This window comes from Bombina bombina, chromosome 12 (assembly GCF_027579735.1).
Source record: "Bombina bombina isolate aBomBom1 chromosome 12, aBomBom1.pri, whole genome shotgun sequence".
In the NCBI taxonomy this organism is placed as follows: Eukaryota; Metazoa; Chordata; class Amphibia; order Anura; family Bombinatoridae; genus Bombina; species Bombina bombina.
This window is the reverse complement of record NC_069510.1, coordinates 41,952,230-41,969,680: the sequence shown is the minus strand read 5'-3', so window position 1 is coordinate 41,969,680 and position 17,451 is coordinate 41,952,230. Positions and strand designations below refer to the sequence as shown.

General features: G+C 41.3%; 1 protein-coding gene across 1 annotated transcript in view; it reads right to left on the bottom strand.

Annotated features, from left to right (window-relative positions):
- The window catches only part of IMP4 (IMP U3 small nucleolar ribonucleoprotein 4), a 51,671-nt gene that overhangs the window by 18,506 nt on the left and 15,714 nt on the right, over window positions 1-17,451 (bottom strand). Inside the window, exons 2-3 of the mRNA XM_053695359.1 lie at window positions 12,549-12,657; window positions 12,387-12,470 (exon numbers count right to left, since the gene is read on the bottom strand). Of these exons, the coding sequence (XP_053551334.1) occupies window positions 12,387-12,470; window positions 12,549-12,657 (193 nt within the window). The remainder of the gene's footprint in view (window positions 1-12,386; window positions 12,471-12,548; window positions 12,658-17,451) is intronic.

Below are 17,451 nucleotides of genomic sequence, written 5' to 3'. Positions count from 1 at the left end.
GTTCTTGATGGTCAAGATGGATCGTGAACGCCTCCGTCTTGGCTACATTTATTTTGTAATTAGAGAGTACACCGAATCTTTCAATGAGAGCCATCAACGGTGGGAGCGATAGGGTCGGCTCAACAATGAAAAGTGTAAGGTCATCAGCGAATAATGCCACCTTTTGCACTGAATCGTGTAGCAACAGACCCTGGATTCGGGTGTCCTGCCTAATGGCTTCCGCTAATGGCTCCATAACCATCGCAAAGAGGAGCGGCGACAGGGGACATCCCTGCCTCGTTCCATTCCGTATGTGTATCCTAGGGGAGCAAAAACCTAGCCCCTTGACCACTGCTGTGGGAAGGGTATATAGGGCCTCAACTGCCTTACAGAATGAGTGCGGGATCCCAAACGTTCTCAGAGTTTCAAACATATATTCCCATCTCACCCTGTCGAACGCCTTTTCGGCATCTAATGACAGGGTGAGAAGGGGCAAGCCCATATCGTGTGATTCAGCGAAGATGTTCAACAGTCTACGGGTATTGTCAGTGCCCTGTCTGCCTTGGACAAACCCAACTTGGTCTAGGTGGATTATAGAAGGGAGGTGCTTCCCTAGTCTTGTCGCAAGAACTTTAGAGTATATCTTGATGTCCACATTGATAAGGGAAATAGGTCTATAGCTCCCGCATTCCTTGGGGTCCTTCCCTTCTTTAGGGATGGTCATAATGTTGGCCTTCAAAAATTCCCTTAACATCTTGCCTACTTTAGCCACATCCTTAAACAGTCGGAGTAGAAGAGGAGAAAGGAGAGAGGCAAAGGTTCTGTAAAAGAGAGAGGAGAAGCCATCCGGACCAGGGGCCTTGTGAGGCTTAAGGGACAGGATGGCCGCCTTCACTTCTTCCAAGGTAAATGGTCTGTCAAGTTCTTCAGCAGACTCCTTGCTCAGCTTTGGTAAACGCAACTTGGTTAAGAACTGCCCCAACTCCTCACCTCTCGTCGGTGGATCGTTAGAACCGCTGTCTAGATCATAAAGGGCAGCATAATAGTCTGAGAAGGCTTGACCGATCTCCCTAGGAGAGTGGACCATGCCACGGACAGAGTTGATGGTCGGGATCCTACTGGCAACCGCCCTATTACGAAGTTTGCGGGCCAAAAGCCTATCGGCTTTGTTCCCTTTGCTATAGTATATTTGTTTTAATTTGAATAGGTTGGTTTGTACTTTTAAAAGCTCTCGTTTGTTGATCTCAGACCTTATTACACCCACCTGGGTGGCAAGAGCGGGGTCCGGGGCTTTTTTGTTGGCCATCTCTAGGGGTCTCAGTTCGGCGTACAGTTTCGATAAGGGAATCTTATGAGCCGCTTTCCATTGGGCCTTTTTCTTTATGAAATGACCTCTCAGGTACGCTTTGAGGGTGGCCCAAACTATTTCGAGACTCGTATCTCCAGTGTCGTTATGTGCCAAAAAGTCTAGGATGATTTCATTTAGGTGCGGAATCTCTGTTTCCGCGAGACACTGGTCTGGGAGTTTCCAGGACGGCCTACAGTCAGGGGACTGTAGGGTTGAGAGTTGGGCACTAACCATATCGTGGACTGACCACGGACAGGGCTTGATCTTTGACATAGTAAATTTGTCTAGTGTCCATGAGTCGCAGAGCAGATAATCCAACCGGGAGTATGAATTATGAGGTACCGAGTGGTGTGTGTAGTCTAGTTCGGTCGGAGCTAAGCATCTCCAGACATCAAACAGTCCAAATTGATACATTAGCCTACGGAAGGCCAATGACAGTGAAATTAGGTTACGGTCAGTTGGGTGGCTTGTGTTTTTTTTCTTGTCAAGCACTGGGTCCCAGACCAGATTCAGATCGCCCCCCACCAAGAGATGTCCTCTCTTGATGAGATCTAACTTGTTTAAAAATTTTCGGAGAAAGGGGATCTGTCCCTTATTCGGGGCATAAATGGATGCCAACGTGTAGAGGGCCCCATTTAGGGCACATACTAGGATAAGGAATCTACCCTCAGGGTCTCGTTCAATATGGTCTATCCTACAACTGACATCTCGGTGGATCACTATGGCTACTCCTCTTTTCTTTTTCGTATAGGAGGCAGTTTCACAGATCGGGTACAAAGGGGAACGCCTGGGCTGTTTAGAGCCCCTTTCCCAGTGGGTCTCCTGCAGAAACATTAAGTGTATTTTGTGGGTGAATAGGTAGTTATACAGAAGACTCCTTTTAGTAGGCGTGTTAAGTCCCTGGACGTTCAAGGTGGCAGCCGAAACGGGAGCCATGTTGTGAGCGGATGTCTCCTAGGTAACAGGTGAGGACCTCAGTTGCGGGCAAGGGGATAGGTTTTAAGGTGGGTGGTGCAGGTAAGTGGGGGTAAGGGGATATGGGTGGGGAAAGGAGGGAGGCGGGTGTTGGGAGCACTTCAGGCCACGAACAGGATGTCTTGAGCTTCAGACGTTACTAGCGTATGTCGATGTGTATATATACACTATCACAATGAGTGATCTCGCAACTAACAGTCGGAGAGCACAACTATAAATGTGTGGGGGGGAGAGGCCAGCAGAAATAGCCGAGCCCCAGTCAGTTAGTTTAAAACGTGCAAAAATAAGAAGAGAGAGAGAGAGGGAAAAAGAGAGAAAAAGAAAACTCTCTCCCCCCCCTCTCTCCCATCCCCAGTCTTTATTTTAATTATCTCGCTGTAAGCGAGAGTCTTATATTATATTACTGTAATGGACTCATATTGTTATCTCTGGTATAAGGCTAAGACAAAAATTGGGGTTAGGAAAGTCTAATCTCGGCTCTACTAGAATGAAGGTTGGGGGAGAAAGTGAGAGACTCGTGTGTTAGTCTGTATTCAAAGTTCTATGTCTGTAGTATCCCCCTGAGGGAGGTTGTGTGCATACAAGGTGCTCTTGTGGGGCAAGGTATTCCAGGCCCCAAATTCCTGCTATTATGGACAGAGATATTAGAATGGACAGCCCAAAGCAATAAAAAAGAAAAACAACCATAAACAACAGCAACATCCTTATATACAGACAATATATGATGGCTATCATCAGTTCGCAAGGGCTAAACTTGGGAGGGGTGTCGACCTTGAACCTTAGGGCTATTTTCTCATGGAAACCTGATGGCCGCCAGGTTGAGAACTAATCTAATTCCTGATTGATCAGGTATAAGTGGGAGTGGCTGTTAATATAAGTGGCATAAGATCGTCTCAATCAAGGGGGCATATATTCAAGACGATAATGAGTAGCTATAAATGGTGTACTTAACATTAGGGATATTGGTCACAAGTGGGGGTTGAAGTGTGTGCAACTCCTGATGATAGCCATCTAAACTTTGGGCGAAAACATTGTAAACCACAGGCGATAGCGTTTCTTGCCAGATATTGGTTCCTGTACATCTTATGTACCCTGAGGTATATACATAAATATCAGTGAGAACTGCAACAAAGTAAACAGTAACAACATGAATAAGAATAACAACACATAATGATGACCATCAGCCCAAAAGGAGAAACTTGGGGATTGTATAATTCTGGGACCTCAAGGCTGCTATTTCATGGGAGATGAATGCCAAATCGATGTTCAAGTGACCCAACTCCTACCTATCCCAATAGGGAGAAAGATGGCTGCTTCAGTGATTGTAGCTTAGAGGGATATAGGTTTTCAAATATGTGTAGCATTTTTTTAATTCTAAGGGGTATGTAATCTAAAGCAAGGGTGGAAAGCTATTTACGGCACACATTACTTCTTAGTTATTTCTCTTAATTGAAGATTAAAGCAAGCGCAGCACTGGATAGTGCCCATCTAAGCATTGGGGCAAAGAGGGGTAGAGATTTACTCTTTTTCGCAGCACTCGTGAGTCTAAAAGAAGTAGGCAATCTAGAGTAGGAGTGCAGAGCTGTTATTAATGCACTCTTCTACCGTGGGATATCTTTTTAGTGCAGCCAGGGCATGCGCCCCTCTAGGCAGTGGTCATCTAGGGAAAGCGCTAAAACATAACAAGCCACAAGCTGTAACATCACTTAACTGTCCTTGATGAGTTAGATAAGTACAATTACAAATAATTATAGGCACAAGGAGGTAGAGTAGGAAAGGGGGGGAAAGAGGGAGGAGGGAAGAAGAGTAGTGTAGAAAAGTGTAAAGAAGAAAGAGGAGAGAAACAGGAGGGGAGTGGAGGGAAAACAAGGGGGAGAGACAGCCAGAGAACATTAATGTAGAAAACATCCATTATGTCTTAGCAGTCTCACCAATCTTCGTGTACTCTCGGTACACACGAGTCAGTCTCTGTAGTAGTAAAGAGTCTCTCAATTATAAGTCCCCAGTTGGAGAGATAACTATCAGCACATCAGAGCAATGACCAGGATGGAATGTCTCATGTGGGAGTGTCTCTAGTTTTTGATATTGAGGTATTCCTCCGGTCACTGCTGGGTCTCTGCGGAAGGGAGCCCCACTCAGGGGCAGATGCTCTCAGGCCTCTACCTGGTACAATTGCTTGGCGAGGTACCGGTAGGTCCTGTGGTAGTAGATCCCATCTTTGGAGTAACTCCCTTGCCTGTTGAGGTGAGGATGCCGCATATTGCTGACCATCTTTATTGATGTAGAGCTTAACAGGGAAGCCCCACCTGTATTTAATGCCTTTGTCCCTCAAGATTTTAGTGTAGGGTTGATAGTGTCTTCTTATCTGGAGGGTGTGGGGAGAGAGATCTTGGAATACCTGGATGTCAGCATACTGCTCCGGGAGTGACTTGTCACCTGCCAGGGTTCTCAGGAGTTTCTCTCGAAAAGTATAATAGTGTAGACGGGCAACCACATCTCTTGGCTTATCGCCTTCGGCCGTCCTCGGCCTCAGGGCTCTATGGGCTCTGTCAAGGAGCATCTCTTTCTCAATCTCCGGACCAAGGACTGCGACAAAAAAATCTTGCAGGAATTTTTCAAGCTCCTGTGGGGGCACAGATTCAGGGATACCCTTCACCCTAATATTGTTGCGACGAGTCCTGTCTTCGAGGTCTGCAAGTTTGAGCTCCAGGTCAGTAATCTGTTCTGCAAGACTCTGCGAGTAATCTAAAAGGTTGCCATGATCTACTCTGAGGTCTTCCTGCTTGCGCTCCAGCGCATCAGTTCTTTCCCCTATAAGGGCTATGTCTCTTTTCAGATCAGCATGGCCCTTATCAAACTTCTTAGAGAGGGAGTCGTGATGCGAGGCCAGAAGCGACCTGATAGAGTCCATAATGTTGTTATCGGTGTCAGCATCTTGGTGTTGAAGACGGCCTGTGGCCTGGGTTAGTGTTGTTCTGATGCGAACATCGTTAAGGCTGCTTGTGCCCGAGGCATCCTCCTCCGAGCCAGATTGCTGTCTAGGTGTATGTTGGCTAAAGTGGTCGGCAACTGTTCTCTTCGGAGGTTTGTGGGAATTTTGTTTTCTTTTAAAGGCTTGCGGCATCTTGTGCTTTTGCAATTGTAGTGGCATGAGATATAGAGGACAAATAGTGGGAAAGAGTAAAGACTGTTTTGCACTATAAAGATATCTGTTATAGGACCGACTGGGGCTATGGCATCGGTGCGTAGAGCTATTACATTGTCTTCAGGATTTCTGGCATCTCCTATGAATTGTGACTGAGTTAGCTAAGAACTGTGCCTTAAGATCTGAGAGCAGAAATAGTTTTCACTGAGGTGTATAGTCTAATCTCTCCCCTGGGGGGTTGTCCCCTTAGGACGATGTGGGGTAAGGTATGGGGGTATGACCCGCAGGCAATCAGGGCCGGCGGGAAAGGGAGGGGAGAGACCGGTGAGGGAGCTGTGGTTAAAAGACAGAATCTGCACCTTAACTATCTTCCTGGGGTGTTACACAACAATAAAGTTGTAGGTGTAGAAATGTAAGGGAAAAGAGTGGCTCCCAAAAAGAGGGCTTAGAGTATGTGGTTCCTTAGTCTTATAATTATGGGAGTAGAGAGTCGTCGTTCAGGTATATATCTCTTTAAAAGCTGCCAGTAGAGATATCTGATAGGTCTCCTTAACCTAAGTTGGTAATATAAAGTTACAGGACAAAGGGTTCCCCACGTGTGGTTCAGCTGTTTATAGGATATAGTGTAGGCAGGTTGGAACTGTAGACATTAATCAGGGAGCAAAATTGTTGACGTTGAAGCTGCAGCTATGTAAAATTAATGCTGCCAGTTAAGCTGCAGAGCGTCTCTGTTAATCACCTAACACAACAGGAAAGGTAAACCCTTGGTGGTAGAATAAAGCAACTCTATTTGTGTGGTTTCCCTAAAAACCCACACCAAATCTAAATGAAATACAGGAAAAAACAGAGTGCGCTGCAAACAGCTCTACCTATTCTCTATTTGGTAATAAATTATAAATACAATTTTACCATATATTAAAACATAACTACTACACAAATTAAATAAATTCAATGTATACTTTATTTTCACAATATATATTAAAACACTTTAAAATATTATAAGGTGCACCTTATAGTTAATAATATCTCAATAAGCTGCTTTTTGTTTCACACAACTTAATATCCCAAATGTTTAGGGGCAAGCATACACACGGTTCTATTAGACCGTAAGTTGATCTGGCAACAATGTTCCTTTTATGTACTCAATACAACTTTTTCTTCTTGTAACCATATGTTAACCAATTGAATAAGTTTGTCCTCTTTATATTGCTATTTGTTAGTCTTTTATGTCCCCACTAGGATCTTTCTTATTACTGTATATTTTATACTTTGGGTGATTAGTAATCGTTGGTTGAAACAGTATTCATAATAAACAATCCCTTGTATCCTCTGTATGCGTGGGTTAAAATGTCCCAGAATATAAAAGCTGATAGTCACTCACCAGAATCCGAAAGGTTTAGTATTTGTTTTACCTTTCCCCGACTCTGCTATTCCTTCTATTGCAGCACTGTTGGTGTCTCCGGATTAGCCGTTACTTTGGCTGTGACGTGTGTTTTCTCACGTGATTACTCTGCTGCTCCAATAGCCCGGTCGGGTTACCGGTGGCGGTTTTTTCAAAATTTGTAGTATAATTTCTCAAAGGTGTCCATATCTTTCAAGGTTGTTCTGTAGTAAGATCTCTAAAGGTTTTTCTTGCTTCCTTAATCACCCAAAATACTTGCACGATTGGGCTGCTGTGTGTAGGGATAACAATTCCGTTATCAAAGCTGGCCAGCTGAACGGACACGATCCTCACTCATCTACGCGTTTCAGCTTAATGCTTTTTTCAAGATGAGTCTATTCCTGTACAGCAGCCTTCTTATGTGGGTTTCTTTAAAGGGATATATCTTTTCTTAAAGGGACAACTTCTCTCTTAGTTACTTCTTCAATTTTCTCAACTTATTCTTTTGAGAATGGAACATTTAATTAAAAACATAGTAAAATGTATTTAATCCAAAGGGCATTTTGTGACAATAGAAATTTTATTATACACAATAATTAATTTAATCGCATTTATTCCCTTACTTAATAAATTAAATCCAATAAAATATTCAAAACATAGTAATGATAATAAATTATTAATAACCCAACTTCAAAACTCATGACTACCTTCTTTTAAACAATTATCATGTTAATCTAAATGAATCTATACCAAAAATAATATGATAATAATTTAGTTAGTTATTGAGTATTCCTTTCCTATTATTAAATATAGATACAAACTGAATTTTAAAATTATATAATATATTAAAACTGTCATGTACTTTAAAATTGTTCTTAAAAAATATATATATATTCCTATAATTAATAAAATCATGTCATCTACATCATTTTAAAATATATTATTTGGAAATGCATTATATAAAAGGATTGAGATCTAGCTCTGCATTAAGGCCTAAGGGAGTAAGGGTTTTAAAATTAAAAATTAGCTCTGCTTCTGATCTTAAAAGTTTCTTATTAATATCTCCCCCATGCCAGTCTTGTTTAATCTTTCTCAAGCCCCAGTATTTCATGCCTTTTGGGTTCTGATTATGTTCTTCTTTAAAATGTTTAGAGAGCAAATGTTTTTCGTATCCATTTTCTATATTTAGGATAGCAGCTTATTGAGATATTATTAACTATAAGGTGCACCTTATAATATTTTAAAGTGTTTTAATATATATTGTGAAAATAAAGTATACATTGAATTTATTTAATTTGTGTAGTAGTTATGTTTTAATATATGGTAAAATTGTATTTATAATTTATTACCAAATAGAGAATAGGTAGAGCTGTTTGCAGCGCACTCTGTTTTTTCCTGTAAATCACCTAACACACACAGTCCCAGAGGATACCTTTAAAAGCACTGTAGAAATAAAAGTGAGGAGATTGCAGGAGGCTCAAAGTGTTAATATTATTATCTCCTGTTATAACCTGTTATAACTCTAGTCCCCTCAATACTGTGATCTCTAATGAGGCCTTCTCGGATTGCCACGTGGGTGTGGATCAGGGAGATATTAGTATATAAGTCTCTATTGGGGGCCCTCACAGTAATGAGTTTAAAAAGGTACCTGCGTGTGTTAGAAGGATGCTGGGGTCTCCAAGGCTAAGGGGCCCAAGACCAAAGAGCCGGATTGTTCAATGAGGGCTCGATGTCAATTACACCTCCTGCGGGAGGTCTACAGGCCTATCTGCAGCAAGGCGGAACCCTCTCGGGCCGTGCGGCAAGAAGGAGGTCAGCGCTGCCGCACAGTACAGCTATACAAGGGAGCGTGGAGTAAGGTAAAAGTTGCTCCGGGATGTGAAAAATGTAGCCGGAGGCTGTAGTAGGTAGGAGGCCTGTTCTGGTGAGCGGTGGTTAGAGGTGGATGCGGCTCAAGCTCTCGGCGCTGTTTTGTGGCGCTCGGTTAGCTCACTACTCCTTATATGTTATTTTTAGTTTGCAAAAGGTTGTCCGCACATTAAGAGTGTCTTTACCGGTTTCACTTCTGTGTCGGATCGCAGATCTCTGTAGCACTTTTTCTTGTAGGGTATAGCGGAGCCTTCTCTTTCACTACTGCTTGGTGACGTCAGCCTGTAATGGCGCTCGTTCGCGCCTTTCTGTTTGTAGGTCACACAATCGGGAAAACCGCTCAAGTACTTGAAATGCCGATATACTTCTCTCTGTCAACTTATATATACTCCCTCAGGCAGCCGATCAGTCCATAGCCAGCCTGGGAAGTAGACAGTGCAGTCTGTGGGGTCAGCTCTATACGGTGTTCTGTCCCAGCTCCGCTTGCAATGTGGTCCCAAACAGTGGATATGAGCAGTGAATCACCGCTTCAGAGTTAAGATGGGACTTCACACACTTCATTAACTGAAGTGACTTAAAAAATAGTAAAATAAATTTAAAAAAAGGCTTTTAAAATCCTAAATGTATTAGAATTATGTAGGAGCTCTGTCACTTTGCTTCTGCTCTGTTCACACGCTAACTCCGCCCCCTCATGAATGAGACTTTTATTCATCAAATGTGTAGTATATACTTATCTTCCACAATTTTTACCTTGTAATAATAAGGATAAGCGCCGTTCCTCTGCCGGCCATATTCATCAATTGATTGACAGATGATCCACCAATCGTTTTCCCCCCGGGCCGTGACGTTTGTGCAGAGGGGCTGAACGCCCCTGGGAAGAAACAACGATTAGTTGATTGCAGATTGGTCATCAGTCAATCAATTGATGAATATGGCAGGTGGAGGAATGGCGCTTATCCTATCATTACAGGGTAAAAATCACGGAAGATAAGTATATACTACACATTTGATGAATAAAAGGCTCATTCATTTTTAAAATTCTTTCCGACGACGAGCAACTATGCTCAATTTTGCATTCACTTTAAGAGGATCATTAATATATTGATACTGTATTTAACACTTGATGTCATTTATAACAATATTTTTAGCATGTTAGTTAAAGTGATTTTAAAGTTATAATGAATAAGTGCCCGGTATCTAAAAATAATCTTAAAAACAGGGGCACTTTCATTCATTAAACATTTTAAAAATACTTAAAGGGACAGTATACACTCATTTTCATATAACTGCATGTAATAGACAACTATAAAGAATAAGATGCACAGATACTGATATAAAAATCCAGTATAAAACTGTTAAAAAACTTAGAAGCTCTCAGTTCAGCTCTGTTGAAAAGCCGACTGCAAGTGGCAAATAAGACACTCCCCCCCTCCCCCTTCCTTTGCATATAAAAAGACCCTTTACACAAACAGGAGCAAGCTTGAGTAGGTATACGTCGGTATTCTCATAAAACTTTGGGGCTTGGTTAGGAGTCTGAAAATCAGAGCAATGTTATTTAAAAATAAGCAAAATTATACATTTAAAAAACAAACAAAAAAAAACAAACAACTTTATGGGCTATATAAATAGATCATCTACAAAACATTTATGCGAAGAAAAATTGAGTGTATAATGTCCCTTTAACTTTGCTTTATGGTAAACATAATGCCGATCCTCCGTCTGCAGCTCCTGCATTCATTAGCAGATCGATGATGAATCCGCTTCCTCGGACTATTGGAGAAAGCCGGATTTGTTATCGATCTGCTAATGAAAGCAGGAGCTGCGGGAGGATGATCGGCGTTATGGATTACCATAAAGCAAAGGTATTTTTTTTAAAACGTTTAATGAATGAAAGTGCTCCTTTTTTTAAGATTATTTTTAGATACCGGGCACTTATTCATTAAACTTTACAATCACTCTAAAGGGACACTGAACCCAAATTTTTTCTTTCATGATTCAGATAGAGCATGCAATTTTAAGCAACTTTCTAATTTACTCCTATTATAAACAAATTCTTCGTTCTCTTGCTATCTTTATTTGAAAAAGAAGGCATCTAAGCTAAGGAGCCAGAGAGTTTTTGGTTCAGACCCTGGACAGCACTTTTTTATTGGTAGCTGAATTTATCCACCAATCAGCAAGAACAAAAATGGGCCGGCATCTAAACTTACATTCTTGCTTTTCAAATAAAGATACCAAGAGAATGAAGAAAATTTGATAATAGGAGTAACATTAGAAAGTTGCTTAAAATTGCATGCTCTATCTGAATCAAGAAAGAAAAAAGTTTGGATTCAGTAATTTTGAGAATTCCATATCTGAAATAAATGTGCTGAAAGTTTTAATACTGGATGTGCTAATATTTTTTATTATATTAATATTTCACTTACTATTGATAGTTATTTTCCTTTTTATTTATATAAGGATATTTTATCACTGCACGGTTTCCTGCTATCGGACAGTAAAAACCTGGGCATCCTTTGTGGACTCTTTCAGTGATTATTTTTCTGTTAATATTTTGTCTATCCTTCCCTTCCAAAAAAAAACAAAAAACCTGCCTTTTTGCCACTTGAAGGATTTTTGTTTGTTTTTATAAGCAATATATAATGCCTTCTGGGGCTTGTATACTTATACTTAAAAGAGATGATTACTTTGATTTATAGATTTTAATCTATATAGTAAAAGTTAAGTTTATCTTCTCTAAATTTGCATGTAACTTTTCGGAGTAAGGGTATAATTACTACCTGCAGTTTCCTGTTATAATGTGTGCCCTTTGAATATTATTAGGTTGTGCAAACTACAATTTAATCAACGATTAGATAAATAAATTGTATTACAAGAAACATTATTAACCACATGGCAGTGAAAACAATGATCATTCTATTACAAGTGTAGCACATTTTCAATATTTTCCTACAAAACCAACATATAACATCTTTGTAAATTAAATACATTACATTCTAGAAGCTTGTTCTAGAAAAAAATAACACTTTTGTTTATATGTATGTGGGATGTGTCACAGTTCCGCTTTAGAGCTGCCCTTATTGAATACTATTCTAGCCCTGGGAAGAGATGCACAAACATGCAGTTCCAGTTAGTTTAAAAATCACTATAAACAGCTTTAAATCGCATAAAAAATATATTTTAACATGTTTAAATAGTTTTTAGTTAGAAGTATGGGGCCTGAAAGGGACATGAACCCTCTTTTTTTTCCTTCCATGATTCAGATACAGCACAGAATGTTAAACAACTTTCAAATTTACTTCTATGATCAATTTTGATTCATTCTCTAGTTATCCTTTAATGAAGGAGCAAAAAAATGCACTTCTGTGAGCTAGCTGAACATATCAGGTGAGACAATGGCAAGATCCATATATATGCAACCACCAAACAGCAGCTAGCTCCCAGTAATGCAATCCTGTTTCCGAGTCTACGTATGTATGCTTTTCCACAAGGATACCAAGAGAAGGAAGCAAATTAGATAGCAGAAGAAAAATGGAAAGCTGTTAAATTCTGTCAATAATGAAAGAAAAATTGTGGGATTCAAGCAAGATGTTGCAGAGGAACCAGGTATACCGTACTACATGCGAGGCTGTACCGGATAACAGGATAGATAAAACAGTGCATCATATTACTATGCATGAACGGATTCTTACCTTCACCTCCTTCGTCATCAAACTCAATCTGCTTCTGCAAGGTCAACGCTTCTTTTCGGATCTCGGTGGGAATAAGTCGGTTTTCTTTTGGATAGAGAGAAGAAAAGATGAGTTTGCATGACCAATGGCGCACTGTATACGTCTGTGGTATTTACGCAATACCTTCTAATGCTTTCTTTAGCCGCTGCTTTTTATCCTCGATGCTGTGCAACTTCGCCTCCTTTGCCTTCTTGTACAAATACTCCCGCCGGAGACGGGCCTCTCTGCGCAGCTAGACGAAAAAAGGCGAAGGTCGTATCAATACAGGTAACTAGCTCTGTACAGAGCCTGTCAATTACACTGAAAGTGCCCTCATTAAAAGGGGATTTAATAAAGATTTATTTTTTTCTCTCTGTCCGTTTGGACAAGTTTAGATAAACTACTCCAAAATGATATTCCCTTTACTACACATTCCCAAATTTCATAACCAACACTGTTATATTAACACACTTTTTACCTCTGTGATTAAATTGTATCTAAGCCTCTGCAGATTGGCCCCTTATTTCAGTTCTTTTGACAGATATGCAGTTTAACCAATCAGTGCTAACTCTTAAATAACTCCAAGGGAGTGAGGACAATGTTGTGTATGAGACACACATTAACTAGCAGTGTCGAACTGTCAAAATGCCCTGAGAGGCAGTGCAAACTCTTAAAAATTAGCATATGAGCCTACCTAAGTTTAGCTTTCCACAAAGAATACCAGGAGAGCAAAGCAAATTTGATAAAAGTAAATTTAAAAATTGTTTAAAATGACATGTCCTATCTGAATGATGAAAGTTTAATTTTGACTAGACTGTCACTTTAAAGGGACAGCACCAGAATGTTTGTTCTTTAAAAAGATAGATAATACCTTTATTACCCATTCCCCAGTTTTGCATAACCAACACAGTTATATTAATGTACTTTTTACCTCTGTGATTACCTTGTATTTAAGCATCTTCTGACAGCCCGCTGATCACATGACTTTTTATTTATTATCTATTGACTTTCATGTTAGCCAATTAGTGCAGTGTCTGCCACAACTCATTGGCGTTATCACAATGTTAGCTATATGGCTGACATGAACTAGCTCTCCCCTGTTGTGAAAAGCAAATAAAAAAGCATGTGATAAGAGGTGGCCTTCAAGGGCTTAGAAATTATATGTGCCTTCCTAGGTTAAGCATTCAACTAAGAATACCAAGAGAACAAAGCAAAATTGGTGATAAAAGTAAATTGGAAATTTGCTTAAAATTACATGCCGTATTTGAAACTTGAAAGTTTTTTTTTGGACTTGACTGTCCCTTTAAGTCAGTATTGGATGCAATTGGAGGGTTTTGTCTTTGTGCTTGTTGCACAGTTTATTTGTGAAATGATTTATGCATTATGCTAATGTATTGTAATCAGTTGCATGGATTTTCTTCTTTTATTGCTTTTGCATATTGTGCCTTTTTCTCAATAAAAAAAACAGAATTTATACTTACCTGATAAATTACTTTCTCCAACGGTGTGTCCGGTCCACGGCGTCATCCTTACTTGTGGGATATTCTCTTCCCCAACAGGAAATGGCAAAGAGCCCAGCAAAGCTGGTCACATGATCCCTCCTAGGCTCCGCCTTCCCCAGTCATTTGACCGACGTAAAGGAGGAATATGCATAGGAGAAATCATATGATACCGTGGTGACTGTAGTTAGAGAAAATAATTCATCAGACCTGATTAAAAAACCAGGGCGGGCCGTGGACCGGACACACCGTTGGAGAAAGTAATTTATCAGGTAAGTATAAATTCTGTTTTCTCCAACATAGGTGTGTCCGGTCCACGGCGTCATCCTTACTTGTGGGAACCAATACCAAAGCTTTAGGACACGGATGATGGGAGGGAGCAAATCAGGTCACCTAGATGGAAGGCACCACGGCTTGCAAAACCTTTCTCCCAAAAATAGCCTCCGAAGAAGCAAAAGTATCAAATTTGTAAAATTTGGTAAAAGTGTGCAGTGAAGACCAAGTCGCTGCCTTACATATCTGATCAACAGAAGCCTCGTTCTTGAAGGCCCATGTGGAAGCCACAGCCCTAGTGGAGTGAGCTGTGATTCTTTCAGGAGGCTGCCGTCCGGCAGTCTCATAAGCCAATCGGATGATGCTTTTAAGCCAAAAAGAGAGAGAGGTAGAAGTTGCTTTTTGACCTCTCCTTTTACCAGAATAAACAACACACAAGGAAGATGTTTGTCTGAAATCCTTTGTAGCCTCTAAATAGAATTTTAGAGCACAAACTACATCCAAATTGTGCAACAAACGTTCCTTCTTTGAAACTGGATTCGGACACAAAGAAGGCACAACTATCTCCTGGTTAATATTTTTGTTAGAAACAACTTTCGGAAGAAAACCAGGTTTAGTACGCAAAACCACCTTATCTGCATGGAACACCAGATAAGGAGGAGAACACAGCAGAGCAGATAACTCTGAAACTCTTCTAGCAGAAGAAATTGCAACCAAAAACAAAACTTTCTAAGATAATAACTTAATATCTACGGAATGTAAGGGTTCAAACGGAACCCCTTGAAGAACTGAAAGAACTAAATTGAGACTCCAAGGAGGAGTCAAAGGTTTGTAAACAGGCTTGATTCTAACCAGAGCCTGAACAAAAGCTTGAACATCTGGCACAGCCGCCAGCTTTTTGTGAAGTAAAACAGATAAAGCAGAAATCTGTCCCTTCAAAGAACTTGCAGATAATCCTTTCTCCAAACCCTCTTGTAGAAAGGATAGAATCTTAGGAATTTGTATCTTGTTCCATGGGAATCCTTTAGATTCGCACCAACAGATATATTTTTTCCATATTTTATGGTAAATTTTTCTAGTTACAGGCTTTCTAGCCTGAATAAGAGTATCAATGACAGAATCTGAGAACCCACGCTTTGATAAAATCAAGCGTTCAATCTCCAAGCAGTCAGTTGGAGTGAGGCCAGATTCGGATGTTCGAACGGACCTTGAACAAGAAGGTCCCGTCTCAAAGGTAGCTTCCATGGTAGAGCCGATGACATATTCACCAGGTCTGCATACCAAGTTCTGCGTGGCCACGCAGGAGCTATCAAGATCACCGAAGCCCTCTCCTGATTGATCCTGGCTACCAGCCTGGGAATGAGAGGAAACGGTGGGAATACATAAGCTAGGTTGAAGGTCCAGGGCGCTACTAGTGCATCTACTAGAGTCGCCTTGGGATCCCTGGATCTGGACCCGTAGCAAGGAACCTTGAAGTTCTGACGAGACGCCATCAGATCCATGTCTGGAATGCCCCATAATTGAGTTATTTGGGCAAAGATTTCCGGATGGAGTTCCCACTCCCCCGGATGAAATGTCTGACGACTCAGAAAATCCGCTTCCCAATTTTCCACTCCTGGGATGTGGATTGCAGACAAGTGGCAGGAGTGAATCTCCGCCCATTGAATTATTTTGGTCACTTCTTCCATCGCCAGGAAACTCCTTGTTCCCCCCTGATGGTTGATATATGCAACAGTCGTCATGTTGTCTGATTGAAACCTTATGAATTTGGCCTTTGCTAGTTGAGGCCAAGCCTTGAGAGCATTGAATATCGCTCTCAGTTCCAGAATGTTTATCGGGAGAAGAGATTCTTCCCGAGACCATAGACCCTGAGCTTTCAGGGGTTCCCAGACCGCGCCCCAGCCCACCAGACTGGCGTCGGTCGTGACAATGACCCACTCTGGTCTGCGGAAGCTCATCCCTTGTGACAGGTTGTTCAGGGTCAGCCACCAACGGAGTGAATCTCTGGTCCTCTGATCTACTTGGATCGTCGGAGACAAGTCTGTATAATCCCCATTCCACTGTCTGAGCATGCACAGTTGTAATGGTCTTAGATGAATTCGCGCAAAAGGAACTATGTCCATTGCCGCAACCATCAAACCTATTACTTCCATGCACTGCGCTATGGAAGGAAGAACAGAATGAAGTACTTGACAAGAGCTTAGAAGTTTTGATTTTCTGGCCTCTGTCAGAAAAATCTTCATTTCTAAGGAGTCTATTATTGTTCCCAAGAAGGGAACTCTTGTTGACGGGAATAGAGAACTTTTTTCTACGTTCACTTTCCACCCGTGAGATCTGAGAAAGGCTAGGACAATGTCCGTATGAGCCTTTGCTTGTGGCAGAGACGACGCTTGAATCAGTATGTCGTCCAAGTAAGGTACTACTGCAATGCCCCTTGGCCTTAGCACTGCTAGAAGGGACCCTAGTACCTTTGTGAAAATTCTTGGAGCAGTGGCTAATCCGAATGGAAGTGCCACAAACTGGTAATGCTTGTCCAGAAAGGCGAACCTTAGGAACCGATGATGTTCCTTGTGGATAGGAATATGTAGATACGCATCCTTTAAATCCACCGTGGTCATGAATTGACCTTCCTGGATGGTAGGAAGAATTGTCCGAATGGTTTCCATTTTGAACGATGGAACCCTGAGAAATTTGTTTAGGATCTTGAGATCCAAAATTGGCCTGAATGTTCCCTCCTTTTTTGGGAACTATGAACAGATTGGAGTAAAACCCCATCCCTTGTTCTCCTAATGGAACAGGATGAATCACTCCCATTTTTAACAGGTCTTCTACACAATGTAAGAATGCCTGTCTTTTTATTTGGTCTGAAGACAATTGAGACCTGTGGAACCTTCCCCTTGGGGGTAGTTCCTTGAATTCCAGGAGATAACCTTGAGAAACTATTTCTAGCGCCCAAGGATCCTGAACATCTCTTGCCCAAGCCTGAGCGAAGAGAGAGAGTCTGCCCCCCACCAGATCCGGTCCCGGATCGGGGGCCAACATCTCATGCTGTCTTAGTAGCGGTAGCAGGCTTCTTGGCCTGCTTACATTTGTTCCAGCCTTGCATCGGTCTCCAGGCTGGCTTGGTTTGAGAAGAATTACCCTCTTGCTTAGAGGATGTAGAATTTGAGGCTGGTCCGTTTCTGCGAAAGGGACGAAAATTTGGTTTATTTTTAGCCTTAAAAGACCTATCCTGAGGAAGGGCGTGGCCCTTTCCCCCAGTGATGTCTGAAATA